Source organism: Physella acuta, unplaced genomic scaffold, assembly GCF_028476545.2.
Source record: "Physella acuta isolate Inbredline_101_S28 unplaced genomic scaffold, ASM2847654v3 ptg001406l, whole genome shotgun sequence".
In the NCBI taxonomy this organism is placed as follows: Eukaryota; Metazoa; Mollusca; class Gastropoda; family Physidae; genus Physella; species Physella acuta.
In genome coordinates, this window is record NW_026732921.1 from 45,960 (window position 1) to 64,285 (window position 18,326).

Here is an 18,326-nt window from a genome sequence, read left to right on the forward strand (position 1 = left end):
CACGAAGCCGGTACAATAGCTGAGAACATGAAGCCGGTACAATAGCCGAGAACATGAAGCCGGTACGATAGCCGAGAACATAAAGCCGGTACAATAGCCGAGAACACGAAGCCGGTACGATAGCCGAGAATATGAAGCCGGTACAATAGCCGAGAACACGAAGCCGGTACGATAGCCGAGAACATAAAGCCGGTACAATAGCCGAGAACATGAAGCCGATACAATAGCCGAGAACATGAAGCCGGTACAATAGCCGAGAACATGAAGCCGGTACAAAAGCCGAGAACATGAAGCCGGTACAATAGCCGAGAACATCGAGCCGGTAAAATATTCATACTGCATAGGAAATACGCAAATAAATACAGTGCTTATTTCCTCTCAACCGAGAGACAATGTATACATCCTCAATAAGATATGAGAGGATATAAGCACCTTGCGTATTTCCACTATCGTTGGCCGAGATAAACACTACCCGCTAACCAGCCGCTCCTTATATAGTACCGTTTCTATTTCAGCCCAAAAACAAAGATGGCCGGTGAGCTATTAATAGCTTAGTGTTTACCTCTTGGCGACGTCAGTGACTTGCCCCTCCTCCAGCCATTTGCCGAAGACGTGCTGCTCTGCCGGCTCTTCCTTCCTCCACATCTTGGCCAATAGCGTTACGATGAAACGGTGGAACCTGGAAGGGGGGAACCCTACACCCTGGGAAGGGGGGGGGGGGTGTTGTCAATCACAATCATCATGTGTGATCTTGTCACATTCTGTTTGGCTGTGACATTGTTTGGCTTTGTGTTGTTTAGCTGTGACAATGTTTAACTGTGACATTGTATTGCTGTGACATTATTTGCTTGTGAAATTGTATTGCTGTGAAATTGTTTGGCTGTGTGACATTATTTGCATGTGACATTGTTTGCTTGTGACATTGTTCGTGCCAATACCTCCAACCGGCCTCGCTCCTGTATTTTGGACAGGAAGTGACGTGTGATCAAAACGAGGTTGTCGTCAGCCACCGATTTATCGAAATCCCTTTCCTCCTCCTCCTCCTCGAGTCGCCTCCTTTTCGTCTCGCTGTCCTCCAGAGTTTCTCCCTTATCTTAAGACAGAAAACACTCTCTGATTGAAATAATAGTGGTAGAAAACAGCATATCATGTTGAGCTAATAGCATAAATTAAACAAATACTTTAAAAATTAAAAAATAAAAGTTGCTTTCTTCTTAAAACCTTTAGTCGTAATGAGATCTGTTACATATTTAAGCGACCAAGTATTTTATTTTAAAAAAAATTAAGTTTTAATTATTTTATTATTTTAGTCTTATTTTCCACTTTTTAGTTACTAGTTCTAACTAAAGCTGACACCACGTGATGTGTGGTAACTACACGATGTGTGATGACCCAACACCCCTTGAACTCACCTTCCTCCTCATTCTCTGAGTCCTCATTGTCGTCATAATCGAAGGATGAAGCTGTGACGGAAAACCGCAACTCCTCGTTAGCGGTTCTCTGTTTAGTTGCACTTCTCTGTTTAGTCGCACTTCTCTGTCTAGTTGCACTTCTCTGTTTAGTTGCACTTCTCTGTTTAGACACTAGGCCTTCAGTAGACTCCAGGACACCGGAAGCAATGGTGGCGTCACGTTCCGTATTTCCGGTACCCTCAACGTTATTTGACCCGACTTTTTCCTTAACGGAATCTGAATTTTTATTGGAATCGACAACCGCTTCTTGTTCTTGAGCAACGGCTTCGTTTCTAGGAGAAGCAATTTCATTCGTTTCTTGATTATCTATTTCCGCTTCCTCTTGAGGTTCATCTTGCGTGTCATCGTACTCTTCAGTAGCTTCGGGTTCATCTGCATCCACTTTTGGAGACTCTGATTCCTCTACAGATTCGTCTTCAAGGTGTTCTTCAGTGTCTTGTACCTCCTCGGGTTGTTGTCCCCCCTCCTCTTCCGAATCATCTTGTACTTTGTTTTGATTTTCATCCCCGGGTTCATCCGGCGCGGGTCGAGTTTTCTCCTCTGTGACTATATCTTGAGCGTCGTTTTCGGTGAAATCCGCTTCCGGGGGTACCGCGATGACGTCATCCGTGACGTCACCCTCTAGGGCGGTGACGTCATCCTCTAGGGCGATGACGTTTTCCTTCATGCCAGTTACCTCTGCGCCGCTTTCTTCCGGAATCTGCGGCTCCTCTTCATTTTCTACAACCACGCTATAATCAGTTTTAGCCGGAGGAATATCATCAATCATTGCTGAGGGAGGATTATTAGCTCTGGCTGAAATGTCGTCCTTCTCTTCTGAAAATCCAAATCTCTCCTCTTCAGCTCGTGATAAAAAATCATTTTTCTGGGCCTGGCTCAAATTTTCCGTAATGTAAGGCTGTGACTGCCTCCCCTCGGCTGCGGCCAGTTCCCCGTCTGGTTTCGAACCCGGGTCCGGAGCGTCCATGAAAGTGTTGGTCGCGCTCTTGTATATCTCAGACAACAGCTGCAGCTTCGACCTGGGCTGGTCCTCCATGTTGGTCTTCGAGCTGAGGGGTGAGAAGGCGTAGACGACCCGTCCGTCGGGGTTTCGTTCCATGGGCCCGCAGGGGTCAGCGGAGACTATGGTCTCATGGTGGGCCAGTTTGAGAAACAGTGTGATGATGGCTTTCATCTGCTTCATGTCCAAGTTCTCGTTCTTTAACATTGAAAAAAAAAAAAAAAATAAAATAATTGCTTGCTTAAATATTTTTTCAACCACGCAAGTCTAACAAATTCTACATTTCAACATCTAAGTTCATTCCTCCCCCTCTCCTTTTATACTTTCTACATCCATGCACAAATATATTTGGTGAAATGACAACATCTCATAACAACCAGCCTTCGATTTCGTGCATTTTGATTCTTTAATTTTTGAGGATTTGGTCATTCCTCTCTGATTTAATGTGCTTAGATTCAGTTAAAATTTACGCATTTATTTAAAAAAAACGGGCATATTATACTTAAGAGATATGAGCTAAGGTAATCAGGCATATGCATGTCGTAAATAAATGCTTTGGTAAAACAGACTAAACATATGACATGTATGCTTAATTAATACAAAAACATACATATGACTAATGTATGCTTTAGTAAATAAGACACAGTTCTGTGTATCTAACTTTTTCGTTCTTTATTATAATGTCGGATAGCAATTCCTCCAACACGTGTCAACGTTTTATGCGCCCTATGCCCCGTTGACTCCGACTTTTTAGCATTGCCTCCATAGTCTTTGTACCTTACAGACTGCCAACGTACCTGAAGCAGCTCCTTGTCCAGATGTAACCTTACAGACTGCCAACGTACCTGAAGCAGCTCCTTGTCCAGATGTAACCTTACAGACTGCCAACGTACCTGAAGCAGCTCCAGGAAACTGCTCAGTTCCTTGTCCAGATGGAACCTTACAGACTGCCAACGTACCTGAAGCAGCTCCAGGAAACTGCTCAGTTCCTTGTCCAGATGGAACCTTACAGACTGCCAACGTACCTGAAGCAGCTCCAGGAAACTGCTCAGTTCCTTGTCCAGATGGAACCTTACAGACTGCCAACGTACCTGAAGCAGCTCCTTGTCCAGATGTAACCTTACAGACTGCCAACGTACCTGAAGCAGCTCCATGTCCAGATGTAACCTTACAGACTGTGAACGTACCTGAAGCAGCTCCAGGAAACTGCTCAGCTCCTTGTCCAGAAGGAACCTTACAGACTGTGAACGTACCTGAAGCAGCTCCTTGTCCAGATGTAACCTTACAGACTGCCAACGTACCTGAAGCAGCTCCATGTCCAGATGTAACCTTACAGACTGTGAACGTACCTGAAGCAGCTCTAGGAAGCTGCTCAGCTCCTTGTCCAGATGGAACCTTACAGACTGTGAACGTACCTGAAGCAGCTCCTTGTCCAGATGGAACCTTACAGACTGTGAACGTACCTGAAGCAGCTCCAGGAAACTGCTCAGCCCCTTGTCCAGATGTAACCTTACAGACTTCGAACGTACCTGAAGCAGCTCCTTGTCCAGATGGAACCTTACAGACTGCCAACGTACCTGAAGCAGCTCCAGGAAACTGCTCAGCCCCTTGTCCAGATGTAACCTTACAGACTTCGAACGTACCTGAAGCAGCTCCTTGTCCAGATGGAACCTTACAGACTGCCAACGTACCTGAAGCAGCTCCAGGAAACTGCTCAGCCCCTTGTCCAGATGTAACCTTACAGACTGCGAACGTACCTGAAGCAGCTCCAGGAAACTGCTCAGCTCCTTGTCTAGATGGAAGGCGTCCGTCTCTCCTATCCTCATCCTCCGGGAGAACAGCTGCTCCTGGTCTCTCGGATGGTCGCTCTCCTCCATCCTCGGCAGGCACGGGGCCGTCCCCAGGGTGACGGGGTTTCTCCACGTCTTGGAGCTTTGGCTGGGATTGACAACACGCAGGTTTAACGAGTCATTTTTAACTCGTCGATTTATAAAACAACTAGAGGACGTGCTTGCAGTATACAACACGAAAGGGGTGGGGCTGGTTTAATATTTTCCTGCATTATGTTATTTATAGTAGGGATGGTTTATAATTTTGCTGTATTGTGTTATATATGGTGGGGATGGTTTATAATTTTGCTGTATTGTGTTATATATAGTGAGTCTGGTGCAAAGAAATGTTAAATAACATGCCTTTACATTTCTGTAATTCTCTTTTTTGTAGCTTGTACAAATCATTTGACACAGGTAACTTATACATTATCTCATTTGATGAGATATATATACGCGATCCATAAATGTAGTAAATATTTGTTCTGTATTTTCATAATTTTATCGGCTAAACAGGTGATCGGAAAGATGCGCAACGGAAAATTGCGCAAAAAAAAAAGTACGCGGGGGCATTTTGTTTACTTAAATCGATCATTTATAGACATAAGCAAATAATGACCACATGTACATTGTAGCAAAATAAAACACTTTGCCACGAAAAATGACAAAATTGAAGTGTATCGGTATAATTAGTTTGCCTTTGCGCACTTTTCTGTTTACGCAGCTTTCCGGTTGCTCAGATTTCCGTTCGCGCATTTTTCGGGAAACCGGCCCAACTTACTCGGCAAAGTCTATGGTGGCAAGCATGGAGATGCGGACAGCTTTTTCTGTTTCCTCGGTCACGTCCAGATCTCCGAACAAACTGGTAGGAAAAACAAACAGAAAACGTAACAGTACCAGAGGGGTGGGGGTGGTGGGGGGGGGGGGGAGGTTATAAGGTAGCAAGAAACACAAACAGAAAACGTAACAGTATCAGAGGGTGGGGGGGGGAGGTTATAAGCTAGCAGCAAACAAACAAAAAACCTAACAGTAGCGGGTAGGGGTAGTTACAAGCTAGGAGGAAAGACCAACAGAAGACGTAATAGGACCAGTTGGGTGACCGCACCGGCTGACACCATTTAGGGGGGTGACACCAAGGCAAAAAAGAGCAAAATATATAGAGAAAAACTTGAGGGGGGGTGCTAATCGAAAGTTTGAGGGGGGTGCAAATCGAAAGTTTGAGGGTGGGGGTGCAAATCGAAAATTTGAAAAACTTTGTCCCCGGGAAAAGGTTGCTACGCCTCCGGGGGGTGACACCATTAAGTGGCGCACCGGGTGACACCCGACCTCGCTACGCCACTGGCGAGGTTACAAGCAAGTAAAATACATGTGATCAAGCCAGAGAGAACAAGAGTGTACAAGTTAGCACCTACACGTGTGTATAGAGAAGGACGAGACTATTTCCTTGTAATATTGAACAGGACCTTGGGATACTAACCTGGGTTGGACTGACCTTGTAATATTGAACAGGATCACGTGATACTAACCTGGGTGGGGCTGGCCTCTCTTCCTTGTCCTCATCGTCATCGTTGTCCGTCACAGCCAGGAAGTTCTCATCCCTGGTCAGGTAAACGTCCTTGACCTGACGTATCATCAGATGGATGATCTAGGAGACAAAAATCACCAAACGAAATCTTAAAAAACTAAATGCATACAGAATATGTACGGATGACTTATAAGTAACCTTCTTAGAAATTCCTTTTGCTATTAATTTGTAGTACAAAAATCATGTATTTCTTCCTCAACCCTAAAATATAAAATTACAAGCAATGTTACCTCATAGGTTCGAACCCTCAAGCATTAACGCATCTTTTCCCCGACTCACCAACATCGGGTACCCGACCCACACACGACCCACCAACATCGGATACCCGACCCACCAACATCGGGTACCCGACCCACACACGACCCACCAACATCGGGTACCCGACCCACACAACCCACCAACATCGGGTACCCGACCCACACACGACCCACCAACATCGGATACCCGACCCACACAACCCACCAACATCGGGTACCCGACCCACACACAACCCACACCCGACCCACCAACATCGGGTACCCGACCCACACAACCCACCAACATCGGGTACCCGACCCACACACAACCCACACCCGACCCACCAACATCGGGTACCCGACCCACCAACATCGGGTACCCGACCCACACACGACCCACCAACATCGGGTACCCGACCCACACACGACCCACCAACATCGGGTACCCGACCCACACAACCCACCAACATCGGGTACCCGACCCACACACAACCCACACCCGACCCACCAACATCGGGTACCCGACCCACACACGACCCACCAACATCGGGTACCCGACCCACACACGACCCACCAACATCGGGTACCCGACCCACACAACCCACCAACATCGGGTACCCGACCCACACACAACCCACACCCGACCCACCAACATCGGGTACCCGACCCACACCCGACCCACCACCACCCGGTACCCGACCCACACACGACCCACACCCGACCCACCACCACCCGGTACCCGACCCACACACAACCCACACCCGACCCACCAACATCGGGTACCCGACCCACCACCACCCGGTACCCGACCCACCGAACTTAACAGCTGCTGCTCCTCAGAGATGACGGAAGCCGTTTCCAGTTTCCTGACAGCTTTGGACACGGCAAGACTCAGCAGGTTGTTCAAAGGGACCTCAGAACTCAGACCCAGACGCTGTAGAACTTCCTGGAAGATACACAAGTTTAACGAACATTTTAACCAAATTATAACAAAATTTTAATCAAATTTTAACCAAATTTTTATCAAATTTTAATCACATTTTAATCAAATTTTAACCAAATTTTAATCAAATTTTAATCAAATTTTAATCAAAATTTAATCAAATTTTAATCAAATTTTAATCAAATTTTAATCAAATTTTAATCAAATTTTAATCAAATTTTAACCAAATTTTAACCAAATTTTAATCAAATTTTAACCAAATCTTTACCAAATTTTAATCAAATTTTAATCAAATTTTAATCAAATTTTAATCAAATTTTAATCGAATTTTAATCGAATTTTAATCAAAATTTAATCAAAATTTAATCAAATTTTAATCAAATTTTAATCAAATTTTAATCAAATTTTAATCAAATTTTAACCAAATTTTAACCAAATTTTAATCAAATTTTAACCAAATTTTAATCAAATTTTAATCAAATTTTAATCTAATTTTAATCTAATTTTAATCTAATTTTAACAAAAATTTTAGTAAAATTTTAACCTAATTTAAATACCATTTTAACCGAATTTAAATACATTCTGAAAGGTTACCAGTTTTGAAATGTACTGACCTCTACAATCCAGAAGCTGTTTCGGCGTTTGGAATCTTGGGTGTTCTCAAACTTCCACAGAGTTTTCTTCTCAGTGTCCTACAAGTTGATCAAATAGCCAACAGTTTGTGGAGAGATAGAGTGTGAATGATAATATGAAGCAGCTGAGAAAACCGGCTTAAATACAAAGTTGGGTTATAGTTGGTGGGAGGTGGGCTGATGAATGTCTTGCATGATGGACGGATGGACGAGCAGACGAACGGACAGACGGTCAGACGAATTGACGAATTGATGGACAGAGAGACAGACGCACATACGAACGGACAGACGGTCAGACGAATTGACGGACAGAGAGACAGACGAACATACGAACGGACAGACACATAGAAGAACGGATAAACACACAGACGGACATCGAGACAGACGGTCAGACGAACGGACAGACACACAGAAGAACGGAGACACGGACAGACGAAAGGACGGAAAGAGAGACAGACGGTAAGACGAACGGACAGACACACAGAAGAACGGAGACACGGTCAGACGAAAGGACGGAAAGAGAGACAGACAGACAGACGAACGGACAGACACACGGGCAGACCTTAAACCGTACGTACCTTCAGCACTTGATTTAGACGTTGTTCAAAAATCTCATTTTTGTCACTTCTTATTCTTTCCTTGTCCTCTTTATTCACTAAACGAGACACTACAAAATAAAAATAATTTTAATATCACAGGATTGCATTTAAATCATGTTATCTCACTTCTACCTAGCTGGATAGAATCCCAAGTCAGCATCTGACTCAAAGTATCAATTTTTAAACTGTCATTTCTCGCTAGAAAACTTTGTGCTTTTTTGATTTAATGCACAATTTCTTTCTAACTTGGAAAACCTCTTCCTATTTAAAGTACGAACACAGTCCTCTACCTTGATTTTTCGTCAACCGTTTCATCATCTCCTCTTCGTATTTCCTCTTCTCTACCTCCTTCTGCTTCTCCACACGAAGTCTCTGTTTCTCCTCCTCCGCCAACATCTTCATCTGGTATTCCCGTTTTTTTCTCCAGGCCTCTTTGACCTTTTGATCGTGTTGCTGGAATCGTTGCTCTCGAATGTAATCGATTATATTCAGCTGTGTGATATATATATATATATATATATATATATATATATATATATATATATATATATATATATATATATATATATATAGGCCTATAATATACATGAATGTATAAGCACTGTATAGTACTATGAATTTCCATACCCATAATAACATCCTATGGTAAGATACAAGAACTGTATAGACCCATTAGTAGACAACTATGTTATCACATATTAGCACTGTATGCCTTAATAAACACTGACCACGAAAACTACAATGCCAGCATACTATCACAATGATAAACAATTAGGAATATATAGGACCATATTTTATTATCACTACGCCATGAAATAAACTAAATAACAACCCCATGCGCCCATTCTTGTATTATGACTAAAAGAAAAGCAACCCAACCACCAGCCCATGGGTTAAGTAAAAAAGCACCATCCGCCCACGGAATAGGCCCATCCGCAACTTCCTGCCCTCCCCCCCCCCACACACACATAGCCCCCATGAGACAGCCCCCCCCCCCCCACAAACCAGCCCTCACTCACCCTCCTCTGAGCCTCCGTCTCAAACTGCAGGAGTTTTTTCTCCGCCATCCTCCTCGTGTTCTCCTCCCGCTGCCTCAGCTTCTCGAACTCCCGGTACGACCTTGACCTCATCAGCTTGACGTGCTCCACCTCCTTCCGCCTCTCCTCTTGTCTCTGTTGCTTCTCCTCAAACCTGGCACCCGGTAGAGAAAACTTATCACGTGACACTGGTCATGTTTATTGACAAGATGCGTCGCTTAGTGTCAGCGGTCAAGTTTACTGACAACATGCGTCGCTTAGTGTCAGCGGTCAAGTTTACTGGCAAGAACTATCGTCCAGTTTACTGATAAGAACTAACGTAAAGTTTACTGGCAAGAACTATCGTCCAGTTTACTGATAAGAACTAACGTAAAGTTTACTGGCAAGAACTATCGTCCAGTTTACTGATAAGAACTAACGTAAAGTTTACTGGCAAGAACTATCGTCCAGTTTACTGATAAGAACTAACGTAAAGTTTACTGGCAAGAACTATCGTCCAGTTTACTGATAAGAACTAACGTAAAGTTTACTGGCAAGAACTATCGTCCAGTTTACTGATAAGAACTAACGTAAAGTTTACTGGCAAGAACTATCGTCCAGTTTACTGATAAGAACTAACGTAAAGTTTACTGGCAAGAACTATCGTCCAGTTTACTGATAAGAACTAACGTAAAGTTTACTGGCAAGAACTATCGTCCAGTTTACTGATAAGAACTAACGTAAAGTTTACTGGCAAGAACTATCGTCCAGTTTACTGATAAGAACTAACGTAAAGTTTACTGGCAAGAACTATCGTCCAGTTTACTGATAAGAACTAACGTAAAGTTTACTGGCAAGAACTATCGTCCAGTTTACTGATAAGAACTAACGTAAAGTTTACTGGCAAGAACTATCGTCCAGTTTACTGATAAGAACTAACGTAAAGTTTACTGGCAAGAATTAACGTAAAGTATACGGAAGGCCTATTGTTGCTACTGCCTGTGTGCAAGTACACCATATTGACAAATATCAGACCCCTCCCCTCAATTTAAACCGCAGGTTCGTGCTATTCATGAACAGCCCATAAAAAGTCTCATCTCACAGCACACCCCACCCCTCACTACTACATCCTTGCCGCTTCTCAGACCTCTGGAGACAATCTTTTACTGTAACTGCTGCATGTGTCCGAATTTTATTTTTTAAATTTTAATCATAAGTCGGCGTGGTCGGGTCGGTAAAACCCATGGCTGCTAAACCAAAAGTCCCGTGTTCGAAACCCCAAGCAGATGAGGCTCGTTAGCTGAAGACAGCAACCCTTCTAAGACTGAAAACTCTAAAATAAAACAACTCCTGCCTTGTAGTTCGTTCTTTGGTGGACAAAGACTAAGGAAGCAAATCCAGAAAAGAAAAATCGGATACATTTCCTACGTGGCACATAACAGGCTGTTGGATGAAATCCAAATGTAATCGTAAAACGTAAAACATTTTAACTCTTTATCTATCCCTTACTTCCTCCTTTTTTCATCTTCAATATCTTTGTTCGTCTGCTTGGCCTTGAGCAGTTTGTACTTGACCTCGACACCAAACACTTCCGCTTTCAGTTTCTTTTCTTGGAGTATCCGTTCTCGTCGTTGCTGGGGACAATGAAAATTTAGTCGATAGAGTTAGTGTTAGGTAACTGGTAGAATATTTTATAATGGGGGGGGGGGGGTCGTCTATAAATAACGTCACAGACAATGACGGTGATGCGGAGGGTGCGTGTGGGGATGGGGGGGGGGGGGGGAGAAAAAATAGTACCATGTATATTTTTACCCCCAAAAAAATTAATATTATAGCAATATGTATTATTTCATTGTAACTATAATTGTAAGGGGGGGGGGAGCAGAAGATTAGGACGTTGTCGGGGATGGTGGGTGGCATGCTTGAAATAAGTGACGCAATGTGAACATCAGGATTTATTTATTTATATCTTTTTCGGGGGGGGGGGGACGCAGGAGGTAAAGCTGACAGGGATAAAAAAAAACTTATGTCTGTTATGGACGAACCCTTTATTATCTACAACACTAATGAAGTTCTAAGTTCTGCTAGTAACTAAAATTACGGCGCTGTAATTTGCAGCATTAAGAACAAGATTGAGGGTTGCTTTTTTTTTGTCGAAAAAAAAATGGCAATAATTCGGTGAGTTCCGTTTAAAAAAAAAAGAAAATTCTCGAAAATAGGCCTAGAACATAACCAAATTTTTTTGCTTGATACAGTTTTGTTTCAATAACATTCACATAGTTTATCTTTATGTACTAGTTACAGTTACAAACTTAGGACCAACAAACAACGTGGCCTTGACGCTTGTTAAACATTACAATTCGTTTTTTTTTTATTATTTTATGTTTACGAACAGTAAATTGATGACTGTGCTGTTTTTTTTTTTTTTTTTTTTTTTTTTTTTTTTTTTTTTTGTTTTGTTTACTTTAAATGAACTAACAAGGCTTGACAGAACAAAAACCTAAAGGAAATTGTAGGCTTTTCGATATTTAGTGTATGGGGTTTGAAAATCTTTTCCTTATAAGTGTTCAGTTTATACTTTTTGACATAATAAACACATTCTTACGGCCTAAACAAATACCAACAAATATTTCGGGTTTTTATTTTTGTTTTAAAGAGGTATTTTAAAAGGCTCTAGTAAGATTATGTCATCATCATCATCATTCCTGTGGACCCCTTATGGATCACAGGGACACAGCCACACCTCTCCGTCGTACTCGGTTGTGGAGGGATTCCTCCAAGTTGGGCCAACGACTTTCCGGCTGCTTCTGCTTCACTTACAGCTGACCTTTTCCACATTTGTTTTGGCCTTCTTACTTTCCTCTTTCATAAGGGGTTCCAATCTAGTGCCTGTCTAGTGATGTTGCTAGTTGGTTTACGCAAGGTGTGTCCAATCCATCTCTATTTGCACTTTTGTATTTCTTTGCCAATAAGGTATTGCCTAGTTTTTCTCCACAGCAAGGCATTGGCAATTTTTTTAGCCACCTGATGTTCAATACGCGTCAGAGACATCCGTTAATGAAAGTCTGAAGTTTGTTGTTGCTAGTTTGTGTAACTCTCCACTTCACAGAACCAAAGAGGAGAACATATTTCACATTGCTGTTAAACTGTTGTATTTTTTATGAAAGCCGTTGACAGTTTTAACTGAGCTTATAAAAGAAGGTGGGTGACGTGATATTTAAATAAATAATTAACGTCCAATACTTGCGCTCTGTAGACGGCTAAAAAGTATCAAATACTTCTATACTATTTCTGATTAAACAAGTTCCATTCTAACAAAACCAAGCGTATTCTAAAGCGGCTAAGTCTATGCATTGCTATCTCAGAACAAATACATCCTACCATCCTTACGACGCCACAGACACACGAAGCCACAGACACACGAAGCCACAGACACACGAAGTCACAGACACACGAAGCCACAGACACACGAAGCCACAGACACACGAAGCCACAGACACAGGACACACGAAGCCACAGACACAGAACACATGGGACCACAGACACACGAAGCCACAGACACATGGAACCACAGACACACGAAGCCACAGACACACGAAGCCACAGACACAGAGAGCAACAGAGACAGGACACAGGGAGCCACAGAGACAGGACCCAGGGAGCCACAGAGACAGGACCCAGGGAGCCACAGAGACAGGACACAGGGAGCCACAGAGACAGGACACAGGGAGCCACAGAGACAGGACCCAGGGAGCCACAGAGACAGGACCCAGGGAGCCACAGAGACAGGACCCAGGGAGCCACAGAGACAGGACACAGGGAGCCACAGAGACAGGACACAGGGAGCCACAGAGACAGGACCCAGGGAGCCACAGAGACAGGACCCAGGGAGCCACAGAGACAGGACCCAGGGAGCCACAGAGACAGGACCCAGGGAGCCACAGAGACAGGACCCAGGGAGCCACAGAGACAGGACCCAGGGAGCCACAGAGACAGGACCCAGGGAGCCACAGAGACAGGACACAGGGAGCCACAGAGACAGGACACAGGGAGCCACAGAGACAGGACCCAGGGAGCCACAGAGACAGGACCCAGGGAGCCACAGAGACAGGACACAGGGAGCCACAGAGACAGGACACAGGGAGCCACAGAGACAGGACACAGGGAGCCACAGAGACAGGACCCAGGGAGCCACAGAGACAGGACACAGGGAGCCACAGAGACAGGACACAGGGAGCCACAGAGACAGGACCCAGGGAGCCACAGAGACAGGACACAGGGAGCCACAGAGACAGGACCCACCTGTACATGCGATTCTTCCACCTTCCTGGTCACCGACTTTTGTGACCGGATGACCGCCTGATGACGTAGAAAGTAGCGGTAGTCGTTGAAGTCTCTCACGCTACAGGAGATGTTGCCCTGTTCTGTGATCAAGTTCTGCTCAATCAGCTGTGGAATGTGGGGGTACGGCTAATCAGCTGTGGAATGTGGGGGGGGGGGGGGGGGTACGGCTAATCAGCTGTAGAATGTGGGGGTACGGCTAATCAGCTGTGGAATGTGGGGGTACGGCTAATCAGCTGTGGAATGTGGGGGGGGGGGGGTACGGCTAATCAGCTGTGGAATGTGGGGGTACGGCTAATCAGCTGTGGAATGTGGGGGGTACGGCTAATCAGCTGTGGAATGTGGGGGGGGGGGGGTATGGCTAATCAGCTGTGGAATGTGGGGGGGGGGGTACGGCTAATCAGCTGTGGAATGTGGGGGTACGGCTAATCAGCTGTGGAATGTGGGGGGTACGGCTAATCAGCTGTGGAATGTGGGGGGGGGGGGTATGGCTAATCAGCTGTGGAATGTGGGGGGTACGGCTAATCAGCTGTGGAATGTGGGGGGGGGGGTACGGCTAATCAGCTGTGGAATGTGGGGGGGGGGGGGGGGTACGGCTAATCAGCTGTAGAATGTGGGGGTACGGCTAATCAGCTGTGGAATGTGGGGGTACGGCTAATCAGCTGTGGAATGTGGGGGGGTACGGCTAATCAGCTGTGGAATGTGGGGGTACGGCTAATCAGCTGTGGAATGTGGGGGGTACGGCTAATCAGCTGTGGAATGTGGGGGGGTACGGCTAATCAGCTGTAGAATGTGGGGGTACGGCTAATCAGCTGTGGAATGTGGGGGTACGGCTAATCAGCTGTGGAATGTGGGGGGTACGGCTAATCAGCTGTGGAATGTGGGGGTACGGCTAATCAGCTGTGGAATGTGGGGGGGGGTACGGCTAATCAGCTGTAGAATGTGGGGGTACGGCTAATCAGCTGTGGAATGTGGGGTACGGCTAATCAGCTGTGGAATGTGGGGGGTACGGCTAATCAGCTGTGGAATGTGGGGGTACGGCTAATCATCTGTGGAATGTGGGGGGTACGGCTAATCAGCTGTGGAATGTGGGGGGGGGGGGGGGGGTACGGCTAATCAGCTGTAGAATGTGGGGGTACGGCTAATCAGCTGTGGAATGTGGGGGGTACGGCTAATCAGCTGTGGAATGTGGGGGGTACGGCTAATCAGCTGTGGAATGTGGGGGTACGGCTAATCAGCTGTGGAATGTGGGGGGTACGTCTAATCAGCTGTGGAATGTGGGGGGGGGGGGTACGGCTAATCAGCTGTGGAATGTGGGGGTACGGCTAATCAGCTGTGGAATGTGGGGGGTACGGCTAATCAGCTGTGGAATGTGGGTGGTACGGCTAATCAGCTGTGGAATGTGGGGGGGGGGGGGGGGGTAACGGCTAATCAGCTGTGGAATGTGGGGGTACGGCTAATCAGCTGTGGAATTTGGGGGTACGGCTAAAACACGAGATCAGTCTTATTGCTGACTATAATGTGTCGTCAGCATGTTTAAGTGACCTTTTGTGAGCAGAAGGCTAAACCCAACCATGAGCAGAGTTTTTTTCAGGCATCTTTTCGAAAATTTCACGTGCAGGAAAATCACGAAACCATCTAAGGAGATCGAATCTATCAATTATATTAACAGTAACAATTGAGATTCACCTACACTAAAATACATGTTAAGTGTCATAAAGTATAACAAAAAAGACAAGAGACAGACACGGAACTGTTGTAGCCAGATGTAGCAATTGAGATTCACCTACACTAAAATACATGTTAAGTGTCATAAAGTATAACAAAAAAGACAAGAGACAGACGAGGAACTACTGTAGCCAGATGTAACAATTGAGATTCACCTACACTAAAATCATATTTAGTGTTACAAAGTATAACAAAAAAGACAAGAGACAGACACGGAACTGTTGTAGCCAGATGTAGCAATTGAGATTCATCTACACTAAAATACATGTGTAATCGTATAAATTATAACAAAAAAGACAAGAGACAGACAAGGAACTAATGTAGCCAGATGTAACAAATGAGATTCACCTACACTAAAATCAATGTTTAGTGTCATAAAGTATAACAAAAAAAGACAAGAGACAGACAAGGAACTAATGTAGCCAGATGTAACAAATGAGATTCACCTACACTAAAATCAATGTTTAGTGTCATAAAGTATAACAAAAAAAGACAAGAGACAGACAAGGAACTGCTGTAGCCAGATGTAACAAATGAGATTCACCTACACTAAAATCAATGTTTAGTGTCATAAAGTATAACAAAAAAAGACAAGAGACAGACAAGGAACTGCTGTAGCCAGATGTAACAAATGAGATTCACCTACACTAAAATCAATGTTTAGTGTCATAAAGTATAACAAAAAAGACGAGACAGACGAGGAACTGCTGTAGCCAGACGCAGCAGACGTGAGATCTACCTTCTTCCTGATGTGGGGCTTGGCGAACCAGGCCTTCAGACTGGGGTCATGCAGTGCCACGTACTCACTTTTCATCGTGCGGTTGTAGGGGTCGGTGAGGTCAAAGTCTTTGTGTTGTTTTGATTTGTACGCCTGAAACCCACAGTCCGAAAAATTTGAAATGAAGTAGGAATACATTAGTTTTTGTTTTGTTTCACGCAATTTAAAAAAAAAATGTATTCGAGTAATCGAAATTGGCCTTTCTGATATTTTAAGTCTAAATAATAGGGTTAATGAAGGGTCAACTCTTGCGGATTGAATTATCATTATCAGTGATTTTAGTTACAAATAATGTATAATTAATGTATAATTTCTGATTGAAAGTAGCTTTTTAAAAATGTGATATAAAATGTTATTATTTTTCTAAAGTATTTTCGAACTGATCTATTTTTAATGATCAAGACTTTGATAGAATATGCATATATTTAGTTAATTTAAGACAAAAAGTACTCTTTATTCGCCGAAATAAAGCAATTTTTTGAAGTGCAACGTGTTAAAAATCTGGCAACTACCACATACCGGTTGGCACATCTTGGTCGTGACGAAAGTCACCTCACCGCGCGGGGCGGGGTTGACCGGAAACTTTGAATCCATTGGTAACTTCTGCCATCTTGGTAGGGGGGAGACAGACTCGGGTATGGGCACCTCCACACCCCCGGGCTCAAGCCTCACTCGAGGAAGGAGCAGACGATCCATCTGCTTACTGTCGCCTGAAAGCTGCGAGTATAAAAAAAGCGAATGTCTTGTTAGAGGAAATCGCGTTTTTTTTTAAAAATTACTTTAATTTCTGTGGTGGGGGTGGGGGAGGGGGAGAGGAGAAGGTGACTATCATAAATGGTATCACACATCAAAAGATAAGGAGAAGATTATAAAAAAAAAAATGTACAAAGGCACGGGCGGGGAAAAAGAGACAATTTAAAAAATAATAATAAGACGTTATACAAATTAATTTTCGTTAGATTTATCTTTTTTACAGGATGGCGTGCGGTTTTCATTTAGTGGCAGAGGCGTAGCGACGGGGGGGGGGGGGGGGTACATATGTCCCGGGGCGCCGACCCTTGGGGCGCCAAAATAAGCTAAAATTAGCTGCTATTTTGAATTATAAATATAAAAAAATACATCGGGGGAGGGGGGGGGGCGCCAATTTTTTCCCCGGGCGCCGGGAGGGGTCGCTACGCCTCTGTTTAGTGGGGTAGGATTGGTAAGTGTTTTTGTGATGTTAAGAAGGACAAGGGGTCAGAGTTTCTTTGAAGCCTCTCTCCCTCCGAAAAAGTCTACCGCCCCCCCCCCCCCCCCCTTGAGCCAAATGGAAATTATAAAGAAAATATCTACTTTTACCAGTGCCCCCCCCCCCCCCAACGAAAATATCAAATGCCCCCCCCCCCCCTCCCTCCCAGCAGAAAAAAGTCTGAAAGAAACACTGCAAGTATAGTTTCTTTGTGGTACCTTCTTTCTAGAATTGTACGTCGATTAGCACTTTCCCCCACCCCATGTACTACTTTTTTTTGTGTAGTAATCCTCACATAGTACCTTAATTTTTGTCTACAGACATAATCAGGACTGGGATTAGGATAACGATACTAGTACTAGATCTACATCGATATGACCTACTGGCGTTTTCAAAAGTAGGGTTACTCTTTAGTTTTTAGCAATAGTAAGGTAGATGCTAAGCGATGTAGACAGTAAAAACACCGGCATCCAGAGTTTCTTCCAGGCATCTCTTCGGGGGGACGAAGCCCCCCCGAAAAATTTTTACCGCCCCCCCGAACGAAATTAAATTTATATAATTTATATAGAAAATATATACTTTTAACAGTGTCCGCCCCCCCGAAGAAAGTTTACCGCCCCCCCGAAGATTTCAAGTGCCCCCCCGGAGAAAAATGTCTGGAAGAAACACTGCCGGCATCGTAAGCAGTGTATTTTGTATATGTTCTCCCGGGGGGGGGGGGGACTCAAAACTTTTGTGGGGGTGGGCGAACTGGAATTTAAAGTATAGATTTTCTATTTTCTGTTTCGTCGTGTATGCAATTTAAGTTATAGACCTACTTATAGTATTGGCATTTCAATTATTGAACCAGAAAATAAAGGCGAATATAAATGCATATTTACTTAGATGAAACAGTGGAGTCCCAACATCGCATTAGACATTTTCAGAAACATCTAACAG

The 18,326-nt window shown here is 44.2% G+C and overlaps 1 protein-coding gene across 1 annotated transcript in view; it reads right to left on the reverse strand.

The window, feature by feature from the left end:
• Positions 1-18,326, reverse strand: part of LOC131927465 (uncharacterized) — a 43,896-nt gene extending 25,570 nt beyond the window's left edge. The window contains exons 1-16 of the mRNA XM_059283151.1: positions 18,269-18,326; positions 16,679-16,876; positions 16,121-16,252; positions 13,615-13,761; positions 10,822-10,946; positions 9,316-9,487; positions 8,587-8,749; positions 8,276-8,364; positions 7,680-7,757; positions 6,937-7,068; positions 5,828-5,946; positions 5,083-5,163; positions 4,230-4,410; positions 1,413-2,670; positions 939-1,093; positions 563-702 (exon numbers count right to left, since the gene is read on the reverse strand). Of these exons, the coding sequence (XP_059139134.1) occupies positions 563-702; positions 939-1,093; positions 1,413-2,670; positions 4,230-4,410; positions 5,083-5,163; positions 5,828-5,946; positions 6,937-7,068; positions 7,680-7,757; positions 8,276-8,364; positions 8,587-8,749; positions 9,316-9,487; positions 10,822-10,946; positions 13,615-13,761; positions 16,121-16,252; positions 16,679-16,855 (3,149 nt within the window). The 5' untranslated portion in view covers positions 16,856-16,876; positions 18,269-18,326. The remainder of the gene's footprint in view (positions 1-562; positions 703-938; positions 1,094-1,412; positions 2,671-4,229; positions 4,411-5,082; positions 5,164-5,827; positions 5,947-6,936; positions 7,069-7,679; positions 7,758-8,275; positions 8,365-8,586; positions 8,750-9,315; positions 9,488-10,821; positions 10,947-13,614; positions 13,762-16,120; positions 16,253-16,678; positions 16,877-18,268) is intronic.